The sequence below is a fragment of the Saccopteryx bilineata genome, chromosome 10 (assembly GCF_036850765.1).
Source record: "Saccopteryx bilineata isolate mSacBil1 chromosome 10, mSacBil1_pri_phased_curated, whole genome shotgun sequence".
In the NCBI taxonomy this organism is placed as follows: Eukaryota; Metazoa; Chordata; class Mammalia; order Chiroptera; family Emballonuridae; genus Saccopteryx; species Saccopteryx bilineata.
This window is the reverse complement of record NC_089499.1, coordinates 39739196-39764390: the sequence shown is the minus strand read 5'-3', so window position 1 is coordinate 39764390 and position 25195 is coordinate 39739196. Positions and strand designations below refer to the sequence as shown.

At 40.9% G+C, this 25195-nt stretch overlaps 1 protein-coding gene across 7 annotated transcripts in view; it reads right to left on the bottom strand.

Moving 5' to 3' along the window:
* PPP2R3A (protein phosphatase 2 regulatory subunit B''alpha) overlaps nt 1-25195 on the bottom strand; it is a 239225-nt gene that overhangs the window by 51664 nt on the left and 162366 nt on the right. For 6 of the 7 annotated variants that reach the window (XM_066244971.1, XM_066244967.1, XM_066244966.1 and 3 more), the window contains 3 exons: nt 22203-22378; nt 21127-21245; nt 11742-11848 (listed from right to left, as the gene is read on the bottom strand). In XM_066244971.1, coding sequence (XP_066101068.1) covers nt 11742-11848; nt 21127-21245; nt 22203-22378 — 402 coding nt within the window. Of the gene's footprint in view, nt 1-11375; nt 11544-11741; nt 11849-21126; nt 21246-22202; nt 22379-25195 lie in introns of those variants that run through there. The other variant, XM_066244972.1, reaches the window with a different exon arrangement.

Genomic DNA, 25195 nt, shown 5'->3' with positions numbered 1-25195 from the left:
ATAATCGAGACAGCATGGTATTGGCAGAAAAACAGACATACAGACCAATGGAACAGAATCAAGAGCCCAGAAATAAAACCACATAACATATACCAGGGGTCCCCAAACTACGGCCTGCGGGCCACATGTGGCCCCTTGAGGCCATTTATCTGGCCCCCGCTGCACTTCTGGAAGGGGCATCTCTTTCATTGGTGGTCAGTGAGAGGAGCATAGTTCCCATTGAAATACTAGTCAGTTTGTTGATTTAAATTTACTTGTTCTTTATTTTAAATATTGTATTTGTTCCCATTTTGTTTTTTTACTTTAAAATAAGATCTGTGCAGTGTGCATAGGGATTTGTTCATAGTTTTATAGTCTGGCCCTCCAATGGTCTGAGGGATAGTGAACTGGCCCCCTGTGTAAAAAGTTTGGGAACCCCTGACATAGACAAATCATCTTCGACAAAGGAGCCAAAAACACATGATGGAAAAAAGAAAGCTTCTACAATAAATGGTTCTGGGAAAATTGGAAAGTCACATGCAAAAGGATGAAACTTGCCTGACCAGGTGGTGGTGCAGTGGATGGAGTGTCGGACTGGGATGTGGAGGACCCAGGTTCGAGACCCCAAGGTCGCCAGCTTGAGTGCAGGCTCATCTGGCTTGAGCAAAAAAAAAAAAAGGCTCACCAGCTTGGACCCAAGGTCGCTGGCTAATTTTCAACGAAGGAGCCAAAAACATACAATGGAATAAGGGAAGTCTCATTAGTGAATGGAGTTGGGAAAACTGGGAAGCCACATGCAAAAGAATAAACCTAGGCCTGACCTGTAGTGGTGCAGTGGATAAAGTATCGATCTGAAATGCTGAGGTCGCTGGTTCAAAACCCTGGACTTGCGTGGTCAAGGCATATATGGGAGTTGATGCTTTCTGTTCATCCCTACTTCTCTCTCTCACTCACTCTCACTCTCACTCTCTCTTCTCTCTAAAATGAATAAATAAAATCTAAATAACACTAGACTACTGTCTAACAAGATACACAAAAATAATTCCAGCCTGAGCTGTGGTGGTGCAGTGGATAAAGCAATGAATGACCTGGCATGCTGAGGTTGCCAGTTCGAAACCCCAGGCTTGCCCAGTCAAGGCACATAGGAGAAGCAACTGCTTCTCACTCTCCCTCCCCCCTCTAAAAGCAATAAATGAAATGCTTTTTAAAAATATTTTTAAAAGTTAACTCAGTTCTTTGATACATTTTGAATACATTTTTGTGCAGGGGATAAACTGTAGTCAAATTTTTTTTTTCTTTTTTTTTTTTTTATAGGGACAGAGAGAGAGTCCGAGAGAGGGATAGATAGGGACAGACAGACAGGAATGGAGAGAGATGAGAAGCATCAATCATCAGTTTTTTGTTGTGACACCTTAGTTGTTCATTGATTGCTTTCTCATATGTGCCTTGACTGCGGGCCTTCAACAGACTGAGTAACACCCCTTGCTCGAGCCAGCGACCTTGGGTCCAAGCTGGTGAGCTTTTTGCTCAAGCCAGATGAGCCCACACTCAAGCTGGCAACCTTGGGGTCTCGAACCTGGGTCAGGCCAATGTCATTTCTTATGGCTGAGTAGTATTCCATAGTATATGTGTACCAAAGCTTTTTTTTTTTTTTTTTTTTTTTGTATTTCTCTGAAGCTGGAAACGGAGACAGTCAGACTCCCGCATGCGCTCGACCAGGATCCACCTGGCAGGGGCGACGCTCTGCCCACCAGGGGGCGACGCTCACCCACCAGGGGGCGATGCTCTGTCCCTCCAGGGCATCGCTCTGTAGCGACCAGAGCCACTCTAGCGCCTGGGGCAGAGGCCAAGGAGCCATCCCCAGCGCCCGGGCCATCTTTGCTCCAATGGAGCCTCGGCTGCGGGAAGGGAAGAGAGAGACAGAGAGGAAGGAGAGGGGGAGGGGTGGAGAAGCAGAGGGGCGCTTCTCCTGTGTGCCCTGGCCGGGAATCGAACCCAGGACTTCTGCACGCCAGGCTGACGCTCTACCACTGAGCCAACCGGCCAGGGGTGTACCAAAGCTTTTTAATCCACCCATCCACTGACGGACACTTGGGGTGTTTCCAGATCTTTGCTATTGTGAACAATGCTGCCATAAACATGGGGGTGCATTTCTTCTTTTGAAACAGTGCTATGGTGTTCTCGAGGTACATTCCTAAAAGTGGGATAGCTGGGTCAAAAGGCAGTTCGATTTTCAATTTTTTGAGGAATCTCCATACTGTTTTCCACAGTGGCTGCACCAGTCTGCATTCCCACCAGCAGTGCAGGAGGGTTCCCTTTTCTCCACATCCTCGCCAGCACTTATTCTGTTTTGTTGATGAGCGCCATTCTGACTGGTATGAGCTGATATCTCATTGTGGTTTTAATTTGCATTTCTCTAATGATTAGTGATGTTGAACATTTTTTCATATGCCTATTGGTCATCTGTATGTCCTCTTTGGAGAAGTGTCTATTCATTTCTTTTTCCCATTTTTTGATTGGATTGTTTGCCTTCCTGGTGTTGAGTTTTACAAGTTCTTTATAAATTTTGGTTATTAACCCTTTATCAGATGTATTGTCAAATATGTTCTCCCATTGTGTAGTTTGTCTTTTTATTCTGTTCTTATTGTCTTTAGCTGTGCAAAAGCTTTTTAGTTTGATATAGTCCCATTTGTTTATCCTGTCTTTTATTTCACTTGCCTGTGGAGATAAATCAGCAAATATATTGCTACAAGAGATGTCAGAGAATTTACTGCCTATGTTTTCTTCTAAGATGCTTATGGTTTCACACCTTACATTTAAGTCTTTTTATCCAGTTTGAGTTTATTTTTGTGAATGGTGTAAGTTGATGGTCTAGTTTCATTCTTTTGCAGGTAGATGTTCAATTTTCCCAACACCATTTGCTGAAGAGGCTGTCTTTACTCCATTGCATGCTCATACCTCCTCTGTCATACATCAGTTATCCATAAAAGTGTGGGTTTATTTCTGGGTTCTCTGTTCTGTTCCATTGATATATATGCTTGTTCTTATGGCAGTACCAGGTTGTTTTGAGTACAATGGCGTTGTAGTATAACTTGATATCCGGAAGTGTGATACCTCCCACTTTATTCTTCCTTTTCAAGATTGCTGAGGCTATTTGTGTTCTCTTTTGGTTCCATACAAATTTTTGGAATATGTGTTCTATATCTTTGAAGTAAGTCATTGGTATTTTAATCGGTATTGCATTGAATTTATAAATTGCTTTGGGTAATATAGACATTTTAATGATGTTTATTCTTCCTAACCATGAGCATGGTATATGCTTCCACTTGTTTGTATCTTCCCTGAATTCTTTTATCAATGTTTTATAATTTTCTAAGTATAAGTCTTTAATCTCCCTGGTTAAATTTATTCCTAGGTACTTTATTTTTTTGGTTGCAGTGGTGAAGGAGACTGCTTCCTTAATTTCTCTTTCTGACAGTTCTTTGTTAGTGTATAAAAATGCCTCTGATTTCTGAGTATTAATTTTATATCCTGCCACCTTGCTGAATTCATTTATCAAGTCCAGTAGTTTTTTGACTGAGACTTTAGGGTTTTCTATATACAAATATCATATCATCTGCAAATAATGATAGTTTTACTTCTTCTTTTTATTTCTTTTATTTCTTTATTTCTTTTCTTGTCTGATTGCTGTGGCTAGGACTCCAGAACTATGTTGAATGAGTGGTGAAAAGGGGACATCCCTGCCTTGTTTCTGATCTTAAGGGGATTGCTTTTAATTTTTGCCCATTCAGTATGATGTTGGCTGTGGGTTTGTCATAGATGGCCTTTATTATGTTGAGGTATGTTCCCTGTGTTCCCACTTTGCTGAGAGTTTTGGTCATGAATGGGTGCTGGATTTTATCAAATGCTTTTCCTGCATCTATTGAAATTATCATGTGGCTTTTCTCCTTCCTTTTGTTTATGTGTCACATTGATTGATTTGTGAATATTGTACCAGCCTTGCCTCCCAAGAATAAATCCCATTTGATCATGGTGTGTGATTTTTTTCATATATTGCTGGATCCAGTTTGCTAATATTTTGTGGAGAATTTTAGCATCTAAATTCATCAGGGATATTGTCCTATAATTTTCTTTCTTTGTGTTGTCTTTGCCTGGTTTTGGAATCAGAATTATGCTCACCTCATAAAAAGAACTTGGAAGTCTTCCTTCCTCTTGAATTTTTTGAAATAGCTTGGGAAGGACAGGAGTTAGTTCTTCTTTGAATATTTGGTAGAATTCACCTGTGAAGCCATCTGGCCCAGGGCTTTTGTTTGTTGGGAGTTTTTTGATAACTGTTTTGATCTCATTTGTTGTAATCGGTCTGTTTAGGTTTTCTGATTCTTCCAGATTTTTTTTGGAAGATTATATGTTTCAAGGAATTTGTCCATTTCATCTAGGTTTTCTAGTTTTTTGGCATACAGTTCTTCATAGTATTTTCTTACAATATTTTGTATTTCTGTTGAGTCAGTTGTTATTTCTCCACTCTCATTTCTAATTTTATTTATTTGAGTCTTCTCTTTTTCTTGGTGAATTTGGTTAAAGGTTCATCGATCTTGTTTATCTTTTCAAAGAACCAGCTCCTGGTTTCATTGATCATCTGCATTGTATCTTTAGCCTCTATGTCATTTATTTCCACTCTAATCTTTATTATTTCCTTCCTTCTACTACTTCTGGGCTTTACTTGCTGTTCTTTTTCTAGTTCTTTTAGATTCAGGGTTAAGTTGTTTATTTGAGCTTTTTCTAGCTTTATAAGGTATGCCTGTAATCTACGAACTTCCCTCTCAGGACTGCTTTTGCTGTGTCCCATAAATTTTGAGTTGATGTATGCTTATTATTGTTCATTTCTAGGAATTTTTTTATTTCTTCGTTGATCTCATTGTTAACCCATTCGTTATTTAATAACATGGTATTGAGTTTCCAAGTGTTTGAGTATTTTTCAGTTTTTCTGTTGTGGTTGATTTCTAGTTTCATGCCATTGTGATCAGAGAAAGTGCTTGATATGATTTCAATCTTCTTAAATTTGTTGAGGCTGCAGGCCCTGGCCGGTTGGCTCAGTGGTACAGCGTCGGCCTGGCATGCAGGTGTCCTGGGTTCAATTCCCGGCCAGGGCACACAGGAGAAGTACCCATCTGCTTCTCCACCCCTCCACCTCTCCTTCCTCTCTGTCTCTCTCTTCCCCTCCTGCAGCCAAGGCTCCATTGGAGCAAAGTTGGCCCGGGCACTGAGGATGGCTCTGTGGCCTCTGCCTCAGGCACTAGAATGGCTCTGGTCGCAACAGAGCAATGCCCCAAATGGGCACAGCATCACCCCCTAGTGGGCATGCCAGGTGGATTCCGGTCGGGCGCATGCGGGAGTCTGTCTGACTGCCTTCCCGTTTCCAACTTCAGAAAAATACAAAAAAACCCCAAATAAATAAAATGTCTATTTTACTGTTAGTTGGCTATACCCTGATTTTTACTCAGTGGTCTAAGTAAAGTAAAAACTTGCTAAATTTGTTGAGGCTGCTTTTGTGCCCTAACATGTGGTCTATCCTAGAGAATGTACCATGAGAACTTGAAAAGAATGTATATTCTGCTGCTTTAGGGTGAAAGGTTCTAAAGATATCTGTTAAATTGAGTTGATCTAGTATGTCTTTTAAGTCTGCTGTTTCTTTGTTAATTTTCTTTCTTGAGGATCTATCTAGTGATGTTAGTGGGGTATTAAAATCCCCTACTATTATAGTATTGCTGTTGATCTCACCCTTTACATCCATAAAAGTCTGCTTTATATATTTAGGTGCTCCTATATTGGTGCGTAGATATTTATGATGGTTACATCTTCCTGTTGGATTGCTCCCTTTATCATTATGTAGTGAACTTCTTTATCTCTTACTCTAGCCTTTGTTTTAAAGTCTATTTTGTGTGATATAAGTATTGCTACCCCTGCTTTTTTTTCATTTCCATTTGCATGAAATATTTTTTCCCATCATTTTATCTTCAGTATATGTGCATCTTTTGTTTTAAGGTGTGTCTCTTGTAGACAGCATATGTACAGGTCCTATTTTCTTATCCATGCAGCTATCCTATGTCTTTTGATTGGATCATTTAATTCATTTACATTTAAGGTTATTATTATTATTATTTTTTGTATTTCTCTGAAGCTGGAAACGGGGAGAGACAGTCAGACAGACTCCCACATGCGCCCGACTGGGATCCACCCGGCACGCCCAACAGGGGCTACGCTCTGCCCACCAGGGGGCGATGCTCTGCCCCTCCGGGGCGTCGCTCTGCCGTGACCAGAGCCACTCTAGCACCTGGGGCAGAGGCCAAGGAGCCATCCCCAGCGCCCGGGCCATCGTTGCTCCAATGGAGCCTTGGCTGTGGGAGGGGAAGAGAGAGACAGAGAGGAAGGAGGGGGTGGGGGTAGAGAAGCAAATGGGTGCTTCTCCCATGTGCCCTGGCCGGGAATCAAACCCGGGTCCCCCGCACGCCAGGCCGACGCTCCACCACTGAGTCAACCGGCCAGGGCCTAAGGTTATTATTGATATGCAGTTGTTACTGCCATTTTATTCTTTAAAACTGTATTCCTCTTTTGCTATATTCTTTTTCCCCTTTGATCTGTTTACAACAGGTCCCTTAGCATTTCTTGCAGCATTGGTTTGGTTGTAGTGAATTCCTTGAGTTTTTGTTTTTTTTTTGTCTGGAAAGCTTTTTATTTCTCCTTCAATTTTAAACAATAGCCTTGCTGGATAAAGTAGTCTTGGTTGTAGGCTCTTGTTCTGCATTACTTTGAATATTTCTTGCCATTCCTTTCTGGCCTCAAGTGTTTCTGTTGAGAAGTCAGAAGTCATCCTTATGGGGGCTACTTTGTAGGTGATAACTTTTTTTTTTCTCTAGCAGCTTTTAATATTTTCTCTTTATCACTTAGCTTTGGTATTTTAATTATTATGTGTCTTGGTGTAGATTTATTTGGGTTTCTCTTTAATGGAGTTCTCTGTGCTTGCTGAACTTGTGAGACATTTTCCTGCCTTAATTGAGGGAAGTTTTCAGCTATGATATGTTTGAACAGTCTCTATCCCTTGTTCTTTCTCTTCTTCTTCAGGAACCCCTATGATGAGGTTGTTATTTTTCTTCATGTTGTCACAGAGCTCTCTTAGAGTTTCCTCAGACTTTTTCAGTCTCTTTTCTTTTATCTGCTCTGCTTCCGTGCCTTCATTTATCTTGTCCTCTAACTCGCTGATTTGATTCTCAGCTTCATACATCCTGCTTTTAATTCCTTCCATTGTGTTCTTCATTTCTGATTCTTTTTTATTATTTCAATGTCCCTTTTTATATTTGCTATCTCTTTATTTAGGTGTTCGTAATGATAATCTATTGTTGTTCTAAGATCTTTGAGCATCCTAACAATCGTTATTTTAAATTGTGCATTTGGTAATTTGGTTATATCTGACTCATTCAGGTCCTTTTCTGGGGATTTCTTTTGATTCATTTATGTTGCATTTTTCTGCCTTCTCATTTTGTCTGTATAAAAGAAGGTTTTGGCCACTGGAGTCCTCTGGGTGTGGCCTCTGTATTCCCTAGGTGTGGTCTGTTTACAGGCCCACCACCCCCTCTGTTGCTGCTAGAGGGCATTTGGGTATGAGCGTTGCCAGTGCCAGGCCACTGGGGCTGTGGCTGTGGTTTCTGCCTCTTCTTCACAGGAGCAGCGAAACTATTATTAACACCTGAGGCAAAGGCCATGGAGCCATCCTCAGCATCTCGGGCCAACTTGCTCCAGTAAAGCCATAGCTGCAGGAGGGGGTGGCAGGGTGGTGGAGAGGAGAAAGAAAAAGAGATAGAGAAAGAGAGAGAGAGAAGCGAGAGGGGCCTGGGTGGATAAGCAGAGAGACACTTTTCCTGTGTCCCCTGACCGGGAATTGAACCTGGGACATCCACACGCTGAGCCAGTGCTCTACCACTGAGCCAATTAGACATGTTCTTAACAGCAGTGATATTGCTTCATAAGATCAGTAAACTTGCCCCAGTTCTTCCTAAGGATGCTCAATACCAAAAAATTTTAAATCATGGTTTTGAATCCACTTGCTTGTCTTTTCTTCTCATACAGTCAGGCTCAGGATAATTAATGAGTGATGATGAATGATTTTAAGGGTTTCCAGATCATCTCATAAAAATGAGACCTCAATTTTGTGGCTAAGCACATTAAGGAAATTTCCAGATCAAAGGAAGGGGTTTGGTGATGGCTTCTTCAGTACTCTCAAAAATGATATTAAAGACTCAATGGTAGGGGTGAAAAATGGTATAGTCTCAATGAAGGATTATTTGACATTCTCTGTTGAGCTGGATATTTTCTATTTTTCCCTCTAGATCTACTCTCCTCTTAGTTCTGTTTCCAAGGAGGCTGACCCAAATGGACCACATCAGTGGGTTCTCTTGGTTTCTGGTTGGAAGCCAATGAGAAGCACCAGCAGGATACTGAAGGATATGAGGAAAATGAAATTAGGTATTTATTCTAGCAGATGTTTCTTCGCTGGGTTGCCATACATTGGCTAAATCTAATTACTGAAGGTCACCAAGTCCTGTCAGGTGACCCTCTTTGTAGGAATTATCTTTGGATTCTGATTCTGGTTTCATCTCCTTGTCCCTTTAGACCAAGGAATGGAAATGGCTCCCCACTGTTGCTAGTTTTGGATGTCTGCATCATTTCTTGTTAATTTTTCTAAAATACTTTTATGTCTTTGCAAGTGTGCCATGTTTGCTAAACATCTAGAAATTTATTGTATAAAATGACATATATATGAAGTTATTCATTGCAACATTATATTTCTAAAGTGACCTATTAGAAATATAATGTCCACCTACAAAAGGCTATAAAATAATGGTATAACAACACAGTGGAATATTATGCAGCTATAAAAAACTTAAAACATTCATTAGATACAGCTATGAAATAGTCTCCAATTTATTGATTTGTTTCCCCCCAATATTCGGTTATTCTTTTATTAATTTATTCCTCACATACTCAAGGTCCCCCAAATATTTGTGAAGCCTCATTTATACCTCAGTGATTAGAAAATACAAGTGTTTTGTTTACCATGTATTCTTCCAACCTTTGTTGTTATTGTTTTTATTTTATTTATTTATTTATTTATTTATTTGTATTTTTCTGAAGCTGGAAACGGGGAGAGACAGTCAGACAGACTCCCGCATGCGCCCGACCGGGATCCACCCGTCACGCCCACCAGGAGTGACGCTCTGCCCACCAGGGGGCGATGCTCTACCCCTCCAGGGCGTCGCTCTGCTGCGACCAGAGCCACTCTAGCACCTGGGGCAGAGGCCAAGGAGCCATCGCCAGCGCCTGGGCCATCTTTGCTCCAATGGAGCCTTGGCTGCGGGAGGGGAAGAGAGAGACAGAGAAGAAGGGGGGGGGTGGAGAAGCAAATGGGCGCTTCTCCTATGTGCCCTGGCTGGGAATTGAACCTGGGTCCCCCGCACGCCAGGCCGACGCTCTACCACTGAGCCAACCGGCCAGGGCCTGTTTTTATTTTATTTTTGACAGAGATAGAGAGAGAGTCAGAGAGGGACAGATAGGAACAGGCAGAAAAGGACAGAAATGAGAAGCATCAATTCTTCATTGCAGCACCTTAGTTGTTAATTGATTGCTTTCACTTATGTGCCTTGATGGTGGGGGGGCTATAGCAGCGCAAGTGACCCTTGCTCAACCAGCAATCACAGAGTCATGTCTGTTATCCCTCACTCAAGCCAGTGACCCTACACTCAAGCTGGTGAACCCTGCTCAAGCTGGCGACTTTGGGGTTTTGAACCTGGATCCTCTGCATCTCAGTCTGATGTTCTATCTACTGTGCCACCGCCTAGTCAGGCTGCTGTTATTGTTTTTAGCTTTATTGAGGTTCATTTGTTATACAAAAACTTGTATACATTTAATGGATACCTCTTGATGAGTTTGGACATATGTATACAGTCATCCCTTGCCATATTGCAGTTCACTTTTTTGTGGTCTCACTGTATCGCAGATTTTAAAATTGTATATAGCTACTTTTGTATCGTGGATTTTTTTTGCTATATTGTGGGATTTTATGGTATACAGGTATTTTAATATATTTATTACTTTAATTATTTTTGCAGTAAAATAAGCATTTTCTATCCTAAAAAGTTGAAAATATAAAAAATATGAATTAAAACATATTAAAAGAATATTAACCGAAATAAAATACAGAGCATACAGCAGATGAGTAGACAAAGACTCACACTTATGGAAAATGTAGCTATGGCTGCTTCTGCTTGAGCTAGTTTGCCCATGTGAGATCGTACAGGGCACACTACTGGCTTATGGATGGGAGGCGACCAACCAGAGCACTGTGTTTACGTAGGTTTAAGAGTGTAGAAAGTGTTTAAGAGCACAGGAAGTGTTTATAAGAGTGTGGGGAGGGTTTATAAAGCCCTTAAAAATATATAAATAGTAAAATAAATATAAGGTCACTAATTCGTGTATTTTCCCCTATCATAGGGGGTTCTGGAAACTAACACCGCGAAAGACGAGGGACCACTGTTCATCTATGATGCCATTACTCCAACCAAGTTACTACACATATCCATCACCTCCAAAAATTTCCCTGTATTTTGTGGGTTTTTTTTATAGGAACACTGAGCATGAGACCTATCCTCCTAACATATTTTATAATTGTACAATCCCATATTTCTAACTGTAGGTAACTATGTTGTACAGCAGATGTACAGCAGATCTTAGAACTTATTCATCTTGTACAACAGAAATTTTATACAAGTGTGGAAAAGGCAAGGTATCAAATAATGAATATAATACACTACCATATGTATAAATGAAAAAATATATATGTGTATTTGCTTTTATAGATATATGTACATACACACATGTATATATGTATATATGTGTATGTATATATCTCTCCATATATCTACATATATGTGAGAGAGTATGACAATGTGAAGTGTCTTTTGAAGGGTACACAAGAAAATGCCAACAGCGATTATTTCAAGAGAGGAAAATTGAATAGTAGGAAACCTGACTACTCTATTGTTTCTTTGAATATTAAATCATAAGAACGTATTGCTTATTCAAAAATACATTATATTAATAATAAGTTTTAATTTAGAGGCTTTGAGAAAATGACTAAGGAAGATTAGAGAAACTGGTAAAGGAATTGCTAAGTGATTGAAAGAGCCAACAAATTACAGAGTTACTGAAGTGTTTCAAGCACTGAAATTCTCATAATTTAATTTCTTACATGACCCTTTTATGGAATTATACACTATTATAAATTTTATGTAGAAGTGACTTCCTGTTCAGGGCTGAATGCAGAAAACCATGTATGATAAAGGTTTGTTTTAAACATGCTCATTATTATTTAAAAGATCTTTAGTTCTTTTGGCCTCCTCCCAGATTTACAGAGTTTACTTACATCACTGACATAGTACAACTGCACAACAATCTTAGTTTTCAGTCATACAGAAAGCAGAACTCCACTACAGGAAATGGGATATGAGAAGACTCTTCAGGAAATAAGAGAAGAAAAAGAATGCTGGGGAAAACATTCAACTAAAGTTTAAAATCACTAATTTTTATGATATTCAAAAAATAGCAAAAATAGGAAAATATTGCTAGCTTGATTTTTTAAGGTGGTTTTAATATTCCTGGTATGGTTATCCCTGTTAAAAAATGGTCTACAAGACACAGGGAGATGAACTCACCATTCCTGGAACTGTGCTTGGGCAGACTCCTCTGCTACGAGAGTCTCATACTCCTCAGCAGCAAACCTGTCCCAGTCAGAGGGTTCAGGCATGTCATTGTCCACATCCTGAATGGAAAGAATACAGCCACAGGAAATAAAAATAAAGAAAAAAAATTGGACATATATTAGTTAATAGATCACTGAAAACAACCGACCTGAAAAATGCTTCATTTCAACATGTTAAAATTAACAATTCCAAAGTGATTTTCCACACCTCCAATCAGAAGATTATAATGAACTGTCCAGCAGTTGGATTATTCTGCCTGTAATCAGAGACCTTTCTCTAGTCCAGGAGTCTGGAACTTTTTGGCTGAGAGAGCCATGAACACCACATATTTTAAAATGTAATTCCATGAGAGCCATAAAACAACCTGTGTATGTTTAGCATTATCCAATAAAAATTTGGTGTTGTCCCGGAGGACAGCTGTGATTGGCTCCAACCACCAGCAACCATGAACATGAGCAGTAGGAAATGAATGGATTGTAATACATGAGAATGTTTTATATTTTTAACATTTTTTTTTATTAAAGATTTGTCTGTGAGCCAGATGCAGCCATCAAAAGAGCCACATCTGGCTCGTGAGCCATAGGTTCCTGACCCCTGCTCTAGTCCCTTCTTCCCAGAACACTGCATAGCAGGTACCATATTCCCCCATGTATAAGACGCATCCTTTTACGAAAACTTTGGGGGTCTAAAAACTGGGTGCGTTATATACAGTGTTCATAGATTTTTTTACTTGCATTTCCCACTTTTTTGCACTTGTTTTTTACACTCGTAATTTTTTTTTACTTGTCTGGGGACAATTTGACACCAGCAGAAAAAGTGAAGAAATCAACTATAGGAGAAGTTTGTACCTGGGTGAAAAGATCTGGGATAATATCAAGATTGAGATTGTTGTCAAGTCATTTAAGAAGTGTAGCATTTCAAATACCATAGATGGAACTGAGGATGAGGCAATATATGAAGACAGTGATTCATCATCAGTCACAGATGAGGACAAACTAATGGAGGGGAGTTTTCACAGTGATGAAGAGTTGTATGAATTTTATGATGAATAAAACTTGATTTTGGGGAGACAAGATGGTCACAGAGTAGGCAGACACTCCAACTCCCACTTCCCAGAACCAAGGTGAATTACATCTTAATTCTGAGAACACTCATCTTGAAAGACCAACTTTGGACTAAACTAAGAGGATTCTACAGCCAAGGACCACCAAAGAACCCACACTGAGACTGGTAGGAAAAGCGGAGATGTGGAAAGGGCTGCCCCGCACCCAGGAGCGAGCGGCAATGGGGAGGGTTGCCCAGTGAGTTGTGGGTCCTCAGCCCCAAAACAGGAATCCCAGCCTGGAGCCCTAGAGTCTGGAAGGGGCCTACAGACTATATTTGGCTGAGAAAAGAGCCTAGATACTGTTTGAGAGAAGGAGGCAGAACTCTCAGACCCAGGCTCTGTATTAAAGGGACTGCATGAGAACCTTGATCACAGCCACTTTCCTGGAGCACCAGAAGCGAAGAACGCTGGGAGGACTGGAGTTGCCAGGGGAGAGAGTGGTCTCAGAGGCACAGAGGGAGACGCTTTGAGGGATGGATACCCTAAGCCCTGGGCTGAGTCACTCTCCAAATCTAAAGTGAACATTTTTCCTGGGAACAGCATCACCAGCTAAGGGAAGAAATTGCTCCATCTACCGGAGGCTCTCCTGCCCCAGTTAGAACAAAGAGGTGTTTAGAGACAGGCAGCACATTAGGGACACAAATAGTGAGTGCAAAGGTCTGATTTACACTGCCCCCCAGATGCTGGGTGTCCCTGGGGGCGGGTGGGCCAGGGCACAGCTGCGGAGGCCAGGGCTGTCCGAGCGAGATTCTGCAGGCCGGTTTGCAGAAGCAGAAACTGTGGCGGCCGCTGCAGAGGTCTGGTCTCACACACAATCCTGCCTGCGGCCCACCCTTGGTGGGGGCAGAGGCCCAAGCAACAGTGGAGGGGGTTTGCATGGGTGTGTGCAAGCCCACCAGTGAGGGCGAAGTTGCAATGGCCACTCCAGAGGTCGGGCTGGTGCACAAACCCGCCTGTGGCGTGGGTGTGCCCTCAGTAGCAGTGGAAGCCGGGTGACATCAGGGTGGTCTGAGTGGGCAAAGACGGGTCCAGCCACGGAGGTGAGAGCCCTGGAAGCTGCTGAGGAGGTCTGGGCCAACGTGCAAAACCCCTCAGCCACATGGACTCACCCTCTGCAGCCCCGGCAGCGGTCCGAGCAGGCATGCATGGGCCCACCCACGGAAGCAGAAGCTGGGGCGGACACTGCGTAGGCTGGAGCCCATGTGCAAACTTGCCTGTGGCGCAGGCCTGCCCTCAGCAGCAGGGGAGGCTGGGGTGGCCTTGGAAGTAGTCCAAGCGGGTGTGCCTGAGCACGCCCAGGACAGCAGAGGCCGCAGTAGCGGGCCGGAGCCTGCAGTATCTGAGGCCAAATGCCCCAGGCGGCAATAGCGGTGGGTCTGTAGACAGACCACACAACAGGAGCACAGGGGCCACACCCACTGGATCCCTGTGACTACACCCTATTGTGTGCTGGAAAAGAAGAAAAAGCCAAAATAAATAAATAAATAAAAAGTCTGGATAGAATGAAACCCGAGGCTAAGAATGAGGACACATCCAATACCATACCTAATCACTGAACTATAGTACTGAGCCCAACAAGAAGCCAGTAATAAGAAGCAACATAAAGCAGATCTCAGGGGAACTTGAACTTTTAAAGGAACTTCCCCCAGGCCAAGAGTAGTTAACAGCAAGCCTAGGAGTGCAGCTAATATTTACAACAGCACCTGGGCTCAGCAGAGGCAGCCACAGATCTGGATTGCCTGTAGCTCCAAAAAGGTTGATAAAAGCCAGTCATAGACAGTGACCCCCACTGATCTGCACCAGGCCCTGGAAAGGGAGGTACAAGGCAGGCATATTCAGCAGCCAGACACAGAAAGCACCAGTTTAGGACCTGACAACCCTTGTTAGAGTGGAAGCTTAAGGAAGGGCTCTTCACACCTGACCCAGCTAAGACATAAAAAACAACAACACAAACAGCAAAAAGAACAATGATAGCAGATAAGTAGCCTATCGCAGATTATAAACAATAGCCGATGGCAACCCAAGAAGATCTAGAAATAACACAACTGAAAATTGAAGGCAGACAATACCAACCCAAGACTTAGCTAGCTTCACAAACAACACATCCAAATGAGGAGTTTATACACAGACAAAATGGGAAGACAGAGAAATGCAATCCAAATGAATCAACAAGATAAATTCCCAGAAAAAGAACTGAGTGAGATGGAAATAACCAAACTATCGGATGCAGAGTTTAAAATAATGATTATCAGAATGCTCAAAGATCTTAGAGCAACAATGGATGAACACAATGAGCACCTAGACAAAGAGATAACAAGCATCAAAAAGGACACTGAAATAATGAAGAAGAACCAGTCAGAAATGACAATACAATATCAGAAATGAAGAGTACACCAGAAGGAATTAAAAGCAAGCTGGATGAAGCAGAGGATCGAATCAGCAAGTTATAAGATAAATGAAAGCATGGAAGTAGAGCAGCAAAAAGAAAAGAGGCTCAAAAAGTCTGAGGAAAACTCTAAGAGTTCTGTGACAACATAGAGAAACAACGTCCGCATCATAGGGGTTTCTGAAGAAGAGGAGAAAGAACAAGAGATAGAGAGCCTGTTTAAAGAAATCGTAGCTGAAAACTTCCTAAATTGATGCAGGAAGAAGTCACACAAGTTCAAGAAGCATAGAGAATTCCATTAAAGAGAAACCCAAAGAAACTTACACCAAAACACATAATAATTAAAATACCAAAGCTAAGAGATAAAGAAAAAATACTAAAAGCTGCAAGAGAAAAAAAAAATCACCTACAAAAGAGCCCCCATAAAAATGACATCCGACTTTTCAATAGAAACACTTGAGGCCAGAAGGGAATGGCAAGACATATTCAAAGTAATGCAGAACAAGAACCTACAACCAAGACTTCTTTATCCAGCAAGGCTATCATAATATGTAGATATCTTCAGAACCTTTCACCCTAAAGCAGCAGAATATACATTCTTTTCAAGTGCTCATGGTACATTCTCTAGGATAGACCACATGCTAGGGCACAAAAGGGGTAGCAACAAATTTAAGAAGATTGAAATCATATCAAGCATCTTCTCTGATCACAATGGCATGAAACCAGAAATCAACCACAACAGGAAAACTGAAAAATACTCAAACACTTGGAGACTAAATAACATGTTATTAAATAAAAAATGGGTTAACGAGATCAAAGAAGAAATAAAAAAATTCCTAGAAATGAATGAAAATAAGCATACAACTCAAAATTTATGGGACACAGCAAAAGCAGTCCTGAGAGGGAAGTTCATAGCATTACAGGCATATATCAAGAAGCTAGAAAAAGCTCAAATAAACATCTTAACCCTGCATCTAAAAGAACTAGAAAAAGAACAGCAAGTAAAGCACAGAGGAAGTAGAAGGAAAGAAATAATAAAGATCAGAGTGGAAATAAATGACATAGAGGCTAAAAAAAAAAAATACAGAGGATCAATGAAACCAAGAGCTGGTTCTTTGAAAAGGTAAACAAGATTGAAGAACCTTTAACCAGACTCACAAAGAAAAAAAGAGAGAGGACTCAAATAAGTAAAATTAGAAATGAGAGTGGAGAAGTAAGAACTGACACAGCAAAAATACAAAGGATTGTAAGAAAATACTATGAAGAACTGTATGCCAAAAAATTAGACAACCTAGATGAAATGGACAAATTCTTTGAAACGTATAATCTTCCAAAAAAAATCTGGAAGAATCAGAAAACCTAAACAGACCAATTACAACAAATGAGATTGAAACAGTTATCAAAAAACTCCCAATAAACAAAAGCCCTGCGCCAAATGGCTTCACAAGCAAATTCTACCAAATATTCAAAGAAGAACTAACTCATATCCTTCTCAAGCTATTTCAAAAAATTCAAAGCCTGATCTGTGGTGGCGCAGTGGATAAAGCGCTGACCTGGAACGCTGAGGTCACTGGTTCAAAACTCTGGGCTTGCCTGGTCAAGGCACATATGGGAGTTGATGCTTCCTGCTCCTCCCCCCTTCTCTCTCTCTCTCTCTTCTCTAAAATGAATAAATAAAAATAATTAAAAAAAAATTCAAGGGGAGGGAAGACTTCCTTTTACAAGGTGAGCAGAATTCTGATTCCAAAACCAGGCAAAGACAATGAAAAGAAGGAAAATTATAGGCCAATATCCCTGATAAATTTAGATGCTAAAATTCTCAACAAAATATTAGCAAACCAGATCCAGCAATACATGAAAAAGATCATGCATCATGATCTCCCATCCAAGAACTAACCAGGCCTGACCCTGCTTAGCTTCAGAGATCAGACAAGATCAGGCACATTCAGGGTAGTATGGCTGTAGAGGCCTAACATGATGATCAAGTGGGATTTATTCTGGGGAGGCAAGGCTGGTACAATATTCGCAAATCAATCAACGTGATTCATCACATAAACAAAAGGAAGGAGAAAAAGCACATGATAATTTCAATAGATGCAGAAAAAGCATTTGATAAATCCAGCACTTATTTATGATCAAAACGCTCAGCAAAGTGGGAATACAGGGAACATACCTAACATGATAAAGTCCATCTATGACAAACCCACAGCCAACATCATACTGAATGGGCAAAAATTAAAAGCAATCCCCTTAAGATCAGGAACAAGGCAGGGGTGCCCCCTTTCACCACTCTTATTCAACATAGTTCTGGAAGTCCTAGCCATAGATATCAGACAACAAGAAAAAATAAAAGGCATCCTAATTGGAAAAGAAGAAGTAAAACTATCATTATTTGCAGATGATATGATACTATATATTGAAAACCCTAAAGTTTCAGTCAAAAAACTACTGGATCTGATAAAGGAATTCAGCAGGGTGTCAGAATATAAAATTAATACCCAGAAATCAGAGGCATTTTTATATACTAACAATGAACTGTCTGAAAGAGAAATTAAGGAAACAATCCCCTTCACTATTGCAACCAAAAAAATAAAGTACGTAGGAGTAAATTTAACCAAGGAGATTAAAGACTTGTACTCGGAAAATTATAAAACATTGATAAAAGAAATCAAGGAAGATACAAACAAGTGGAAGCACATACCATGTTCATGGTTAAGAAGAATAAACATCATTAAAATGTCTATATTACCCAAAGCAATTTATAAATTCAATGCAATACCAATTAAAATACCAATGACATACTTCAAAGATATAGAACACATATTCCAAAAATTTATATGGAACCAAAAAAGAACACAATAGCCTGAGCAATCTTGAAAAAGATAAAGTAGATGGTATCACATACTTCCTGATATCAAGTTACACTAGAGGCCATTGTACTCAAAACAGCTTGGTACTGGCATAAGAACAGGCATATAGATCAATGGAACAGAGAGGTGAACCCAGAAATAAACCCACACCTGTATGGACAATTGATATTTGACAAAGAAGGTAATAGTGTACAATGGAGTAAAGACAGCCTCTTTAACAAATGGTGTTGGGAAAACCGGACATCAACCTGCAAAAAAATGAAACTAGACCACCAACTTACACAATGCACAAAAATAAACTCAAAATGGTTAAAAGACTTAAATGTAAGTCGTGAAACCATGAGCATCTTAGAAGAAAACATAGGCAGTAAATTCTCTGACATCTCTTGTAGCAATATATTTGCTGATTTATCTCTACGGGCAAGTGAAATAAAGGACAGGATAAACAAATGAGACTATATCAAACTATAAAAAGCTTCTGCACAGCTAAAGACAATATGAAGAGAATAAAAAGACCACACAATGGGAGAATATATTTGACAATATGTCTGATAAGGGTTAATAAAATTTATAAAGAACTTGTATAACTCAACACCAGGAAGATAAACATCCAATCAAAAAATGGGAAAAAGAAATGAATAGACACTTCTCCAAAGAGGACATACAGATGGCCAACAGGCATATGAAAAAATGCTCAACATCACTAATCATTGGAGAAATGCAAATTAAAACCACAATGAGATATCACCTCACACCAGTCAGAATGGCGCTCATCAACAAAACAACACAGAGTAAGTGCTGGCAAGGATGTGGAGAAAAGGGAACCCTCCTACACTGCTGGTGGGAATGCAGACTGGTGCAGCCACTGTGGAAAACAGTATGGAGATTCCTCAAAAAATTAAAAATTGAACTGTCTTTTGACCCAGCCATCCCACTTTTAGGAATATATCCCAAGAACACCATAGCACTGATTCAAAAGGAGAAATGCACTCCCATGTTTATGACAGCATTGTTCACAATAGTGAAGATCTGGAAACAGCGTAAGTGTCCGTCAGTGGACGAGTGGATTAAAAAGCAGTGGTACGTATACACAATGGAATACTGTGGGGTCATGAAAAAGAAGGAAGTTTTACCTTTTGTGACAACATGGATGGACCTGAAAACTATTATGTTAAGTGAAATAAGCCAGGCAGAGAAAGAAAAATATCATATGACCTCACTCGTTTGAGGAATCCTGTGAACAATGTGAACTGAGGAACGGAATTGAGACAAGAGGAGGGATCAAAGGGACCAGAGGAAAAGAGGACAGAGGGAAAGAGGATGATAGGATGGGATAATCCTGAAGGGAAGGGGGGAGGGTGCTGTGAGGAGAAGGCAAGGGAGATGTTGAGTGGAATACGGGGGAGGGGGAATGCATTTGGGGTGATACTAGAATGTATGTAGACACAATAAATTAAAATTAAAAAAATTTGAGTTCAATAACTTTATGTAATATTTTTTTTTCAAATTTTGGGCCCCAAAATTAAAGTGCATTTTATATACGAGAGTGTTTTATACATGGGGAAATATGGCACCTGCAGTGACTTGTGGGTTATATATGCCTACCTGAAATTTACCATATGTTCCTCTGGCAAATTTTTACTATATCTTTAAAAGCCAGGTCAAACAGCAGGTCATCTGTGCTGTCTTCCTGGAAACAGCCCTTCTCCCTCTATTCGCTTCCTGTGCTGTACTGCCTATGCTTGGTTACCACCTTTTGCTCTTTTGTCTTTTCCATCCCTATGTACCCACTGTCTCTTCAACACAGTGCCTGGAATTTATTGAGCACTTTCTGACTAATCATTTTTTTTTTTTTTTTTTTGCAGATCAGAACAAATACTGATAATTACCATCTCTTATTAAAAAAAGTCAAACTTAATGACATACATTTAAAAGTAAAATTTATAACACAAATGTAAGAAATGAAGGGGGATAAGGCCACACATTTTCCTTCTAAAATATGGGCAGCATCTTGGATGATATATTCCAGCTAAAATATGTTTTCCATAATGAAAATGAGTTAACATTTTCCTAAAATGTAAGGTTATAGAATAATGCAAGTATCTAAAAGTGCATCACACAATGTGTTAATTACTTAATCCATTTTAAGAAGCCCAGCCTTACCCTTTTAACATCTCTGAAACTGGCCATGCTTCTTATACTTCAAATTGGCAATGAGTATTTGTTTTTAGGAGGTAATCTTCATATTCTTACTACTATTTAGGTCAAAAGTTATGCAACATGTAGAAGAAAAAAAGACTGGAAAAGTTTCCTGTGGTTGTACTCCTGTAGGACTCAACTGAAACAGTCCTTTTCTATCAACGTAATTTTTATTAAAACGGGAATATAGAAGAGGAAGCGGTGATAATCTGCTTTTTGTGTTTTGGGGCATAGATCGTATGTCTGGTTTTCTGAGGGTTCACAGGTTTTTGTGTGTGGGTAAGGTGTAGAATGTATTCAGGTGTAGAATGATTTCAAACTGATAGTCATGACAATCATTAACACTTGAAAAAGTGTTATATGACAGATAACCTTCTGTGATGGGGAAAACTATTCATCATGTCATCCCCAAAATTAATGGTGCAATTAAATCAAGCCCGATATACTTTCTAATACAGATGGGCCTACTGAAATATTTTTTTAAGTTAGAAGTTTTTTTCAAAAACTTTTTTTGTAACTAGTTTCTAATATATATGTAAGTACACATGGGCCATGCAATTCACTCAATGATAGGCAGATGCAAGTTATCTAAACTTGACTAGCTGTCGGGAAATAAGTGCTCTAGGTTCTTTATTCTCTCTTTTCAGTATGTGATAAAATGTTTTAAATGTTACCTCTTTAAATATCACAGTTTCTGCAGACAGAAACTATTTTTATCTGTAGCACACAGTCCCTGATATTGCAAACCTCAAACAGAAGTTAAAATGATACTGGTACCTTCTGGATTGCAAAGGGATCTCTCTGTTCATGGTCTAAGTATTTCTCCAGATTAAAGAAAGTGTCATAAAAGATGTGAGCCATTCTGCATCTCTTCAGATCGCGTAGAGTTATTCTGCCTACATAAAAACAAAGCTGGTAAATTCCAAGAGTTGTTCTGGCAAGTGAAAAAAACTTCTACTGAAGTTTAAGAAGTATATGTACACCTTTGTTTTATTATAAATATCCCGTTTCCTTTTTTTGAGGTAAAATTCACATAACATAAAATTCACCATTTTAACCATTTTAAATGGCTAAAAATGGTTTTAAGTGTATAATTCGGTGGCTTTTGGTACATTCGCAATGTTTTACAACCATCGCCACTATTGATTTCCTCAACATTTTCTTTTTTTTTTTGTATTTTTCTGAAGCTGGAAATGGGGAGGCAGTCAGACAGACTCTCGCATGCGCCTGACTGGGATCCACCCGGCACGCCCACCAGGGGGCGACGCTCTGCCCACCAGGGGGCGATGCTCTGTCGCGACCAGAGCCACTCTAGTGCCTGAGGCAGAGGCCAAGGAGCCATCCCCAGCGCCCAGGCCATCTTTTGCTCCAATGGAGCCTCGGCTGCAGGAGGGGAAGAGAGAGACAGAGAGGAAGGAGAGGGGGAGGGGTGGAGAAGCAGATGGGCGCCTCTCGTATGTGCCCTGGCCGGGAATTGAACCCGGGACTTCCTCACTCCAGGCTGACGCTCTACCACCGAGCCAACCGGCCAGGGCCCTCAACATTTTCTTCACCTTTCAAAAGGAACTCTGTACTCATCAAGCAGCCCTTCTCCTATGTCTCTTCCCCTCCACCCTGAAGTCCCTTGCCATCACTAATTGCTTTCTGTTTCTATGGAAAAGTTCCATTTCTTATACAGAATTTGCCATCAATTGTTGTTTTTACACTAATAGTAAAGAAGAAATTTTAGTACTTCTGCATTTGGAAAGCCTGTAGGAAAGACTGTAGAGTTAAAGAATTTAGGACAATGAGGATTATGTGCCCCCCTCTGTTACATAGGTGAACAGTGAATACTTCCCTGTACTCAACCTTACCATCATTGGCTGGCTTCACCAGGTCAAGCATCTGGCACAGCAAATCATGGAACGGCAAAGGCTCAATACCCATGGCTTCCATCCGCTCACACTGCTCCTCATAGAAGTACTCCAGCTCGTACATGGAGAGCACGCCATCACCATCCACGTCCATGCAGCGGAACCAGTACTCAATGCTAGGCGGTAGGGACACTCATTAGTAATGGCCCAGGAAGGGTCCTTTATTCATTCAGATTTATGATTGCCCATGTTTCTTTTTAAATAAAAGTTACATACGGGTGTATACTTTAGACTTAGGGAGACATAGTTTTATAAAATTTGTAAGAAGAAATGGTGACCTTGGGATCTAGCCAGAGCCCTTATGATCGAGCTGGCAACCCTGAAATCAAACTGGCAACCTCGGTGCTTCAGGATGATGCTCTATCCACTGTGCCACTGGCCAGGCACCCTCTCCCCCACTGCCTTTTTTTTGAAAAAAACATTTAAAATAAAAATTTTATGTATTTAAGGTGTACAAAGAGATACTTTGATATACACAATGAAACAATTACTACAGTAAAGCTTTTTAACGTATCTTCTCACAAAGTTACCATTAGCAAATTTCCAGTATTCAATACAGTATTATTAACTATAGCTATGCTGTACATTAGACCTATAGACTTATTCATGATAACTGCAACTTTGTACTATTTGACCAATATCTCTCTATGTCATCCATGCCCCCAGCCTCTGGTAACCATTCTACTCTCTGCTCTGTAATTTTGACTTTTTTTAGATTCCATATGTAAGTGAGATCATGCAGTAGTATCTTTCTATGCTTGACTTATTTCACTTAGCATAATGTACTCCAGGGTCATCCATGTTGTTGCAAATGATAGGACAGCCTTCCTTTTAAAGGCTGAATAGTATTTATTGTGTCTGTGCAAATATATACCACATTTTCTTTAGTCATTATCTATTGAGGGACATTTAGGTTAGTCTGATACCATATCTTGGTTATTGTGAATAATGCTATAATGACCATGAGAGCTTTAGTTCTAGGTGGCAATGTAGGAATATCCTAACTTGCCTCCTAAAGGCACACCAAATATACATCTACATAAAGAAACAATATTCTCTTAAGAACTAGTTGAGAGACTCCTACATATTAGGCAAATGAGGAAGAACCCACATCTAAGCAGGTAGAAGAGGCTGAAACACACTTGTCATAAATACCAACCCTGGGACAGTGACCCACAATTGGGAGGAGCTCAAAACTTGGAGCTTCTCCCTGAGGAGCGAAGAGTATGAACCCCACATCAGGCACCTCAACTTTTAAGAGCTGTCACTGAGATGACTCCCCAAAACATCTAGCTTTGAAAACTAATGGGGCTCGCATCCACGGAACAAACATGATTATAGTGAAATGAGAAACAATTCTTAAATAGCTCATGCACTCAGACTCACCTGCAATATGACTCAGTGTAGAAGTAGCCAATAGAAGTGCCTGGACTTTTTGGGAAAGAGGCTCATTTCCTTATTAAAGCCTCAGCCTAAAGGGCAGGCATCTAACTGACACACATGTAGGGCTTGCTGGTGTACTCGGGGGATGAGGCTAGCAGGTGCCCTCTTTACACTCTCCCCCTGCTTTGCTCCAGCCAGATGAGGCCACTTTACGCTCTCCCTGCGCCTTATTCCAGAGCGCCAGCATCTACCAAAGGGGAGCTTCTACCCACATCTGAAGCCCCAGTTTTACTTCTGGTGCTATACTTCCGTGGCGGCTGCCCAGGTGCTGCCCCTTGATGGCCTGGCTCTAGAGGTTGGGGGCCTGTGTTTCTGCATCCCACAAGATGTATTAATATTAATTGGTGAAAGTTCTTGGTAGTCTACACACTCAGGCACTGCATAAACAGCAGACTGAAACATACCAGTCTTTCTGTGAAAGAGGCCTACTTGGCTCAGTGGTAGAGCATGGGCCTGGTGTGTGGATGTTCTGGGTTCGATTCCCAATCAGGGCACACAGGAGAAGTGCCCATCTGCTTCTCTACCCTTTCCCCTCTCACTTCTTTCTCTCTCCCTCTCCTGCAGTCATCCTTCGATTGGAGTGAGTTGGCCCTCGGCTCTGAGGATGGCTCCATGACCTTCGCTGCAGGCACTAAGAAGAGCTCGGTTACTGAGCAATGGAGCAACACCCCAAATGAGCAGAGCATCATCTCCTAGTGGGCTTGCTGGGTGGATCCTGGTTAGGTCTCATGCGGAAGACTGTCTCTGCCTCCCCTCCTCTCATTGAATAAAGAAAGAAGAAAGAAAGAAAGAGGCCTACTTGGTTGTCCAGGAAGTTGGGCCCGAGGAGCAGGCTTCTGGTTTGGCACACATCTAGGAACCTATGGAAGTGTTCTCATGGAGTACAGGTGGTAGGTACCATCTCTGAGCTCCCCTTGCCATGCTCCAGCTTGCACGTATCTCCCAGAGAGGAGCTTACGCTCTCATAAAATGACTGGATTTTTGTGGCTGTTGCCAGGGACATCTGGATTGTCTGGCTACAGAGGCCAGTGGGGTTTATGCTCACAGGTTCCATAGGATTGTACCGAACAGAGAAAGCATTCTTAAAGGGCTACTCCCCCTAGGGCATAGCAAAGGGGCAATAGAAATGGGAGCTCAGTATTTCTGTGAAAGAAGCCTATTAGCTTTTTGTCACTGCTGCAGCCAGAAGGTTAGGCTTTTAATTAACACACATCTAAGGGTTGAATACAATCCTTTCCACAACCTGGGAGGGTGGGCATTCTCTTCACTGTCTCTCTGATGTGCTCCAGAGTGCCAGTATCTCCAAGAGGGTAGTGTTTACATATATCCAGTGTCTTGGTTTTTACAGCCATAGTTCTTATGGCTGCTGCTCAGGTGATGTCCATGGATTGCTGGGTTCTGGTGGCCAGGGAGCTTGCATTCCTAGGTCCCATAGGACTATAATAATTGGAGAGACAGTTTTTGGCAAGCTACCACACCCAGAGCACTGC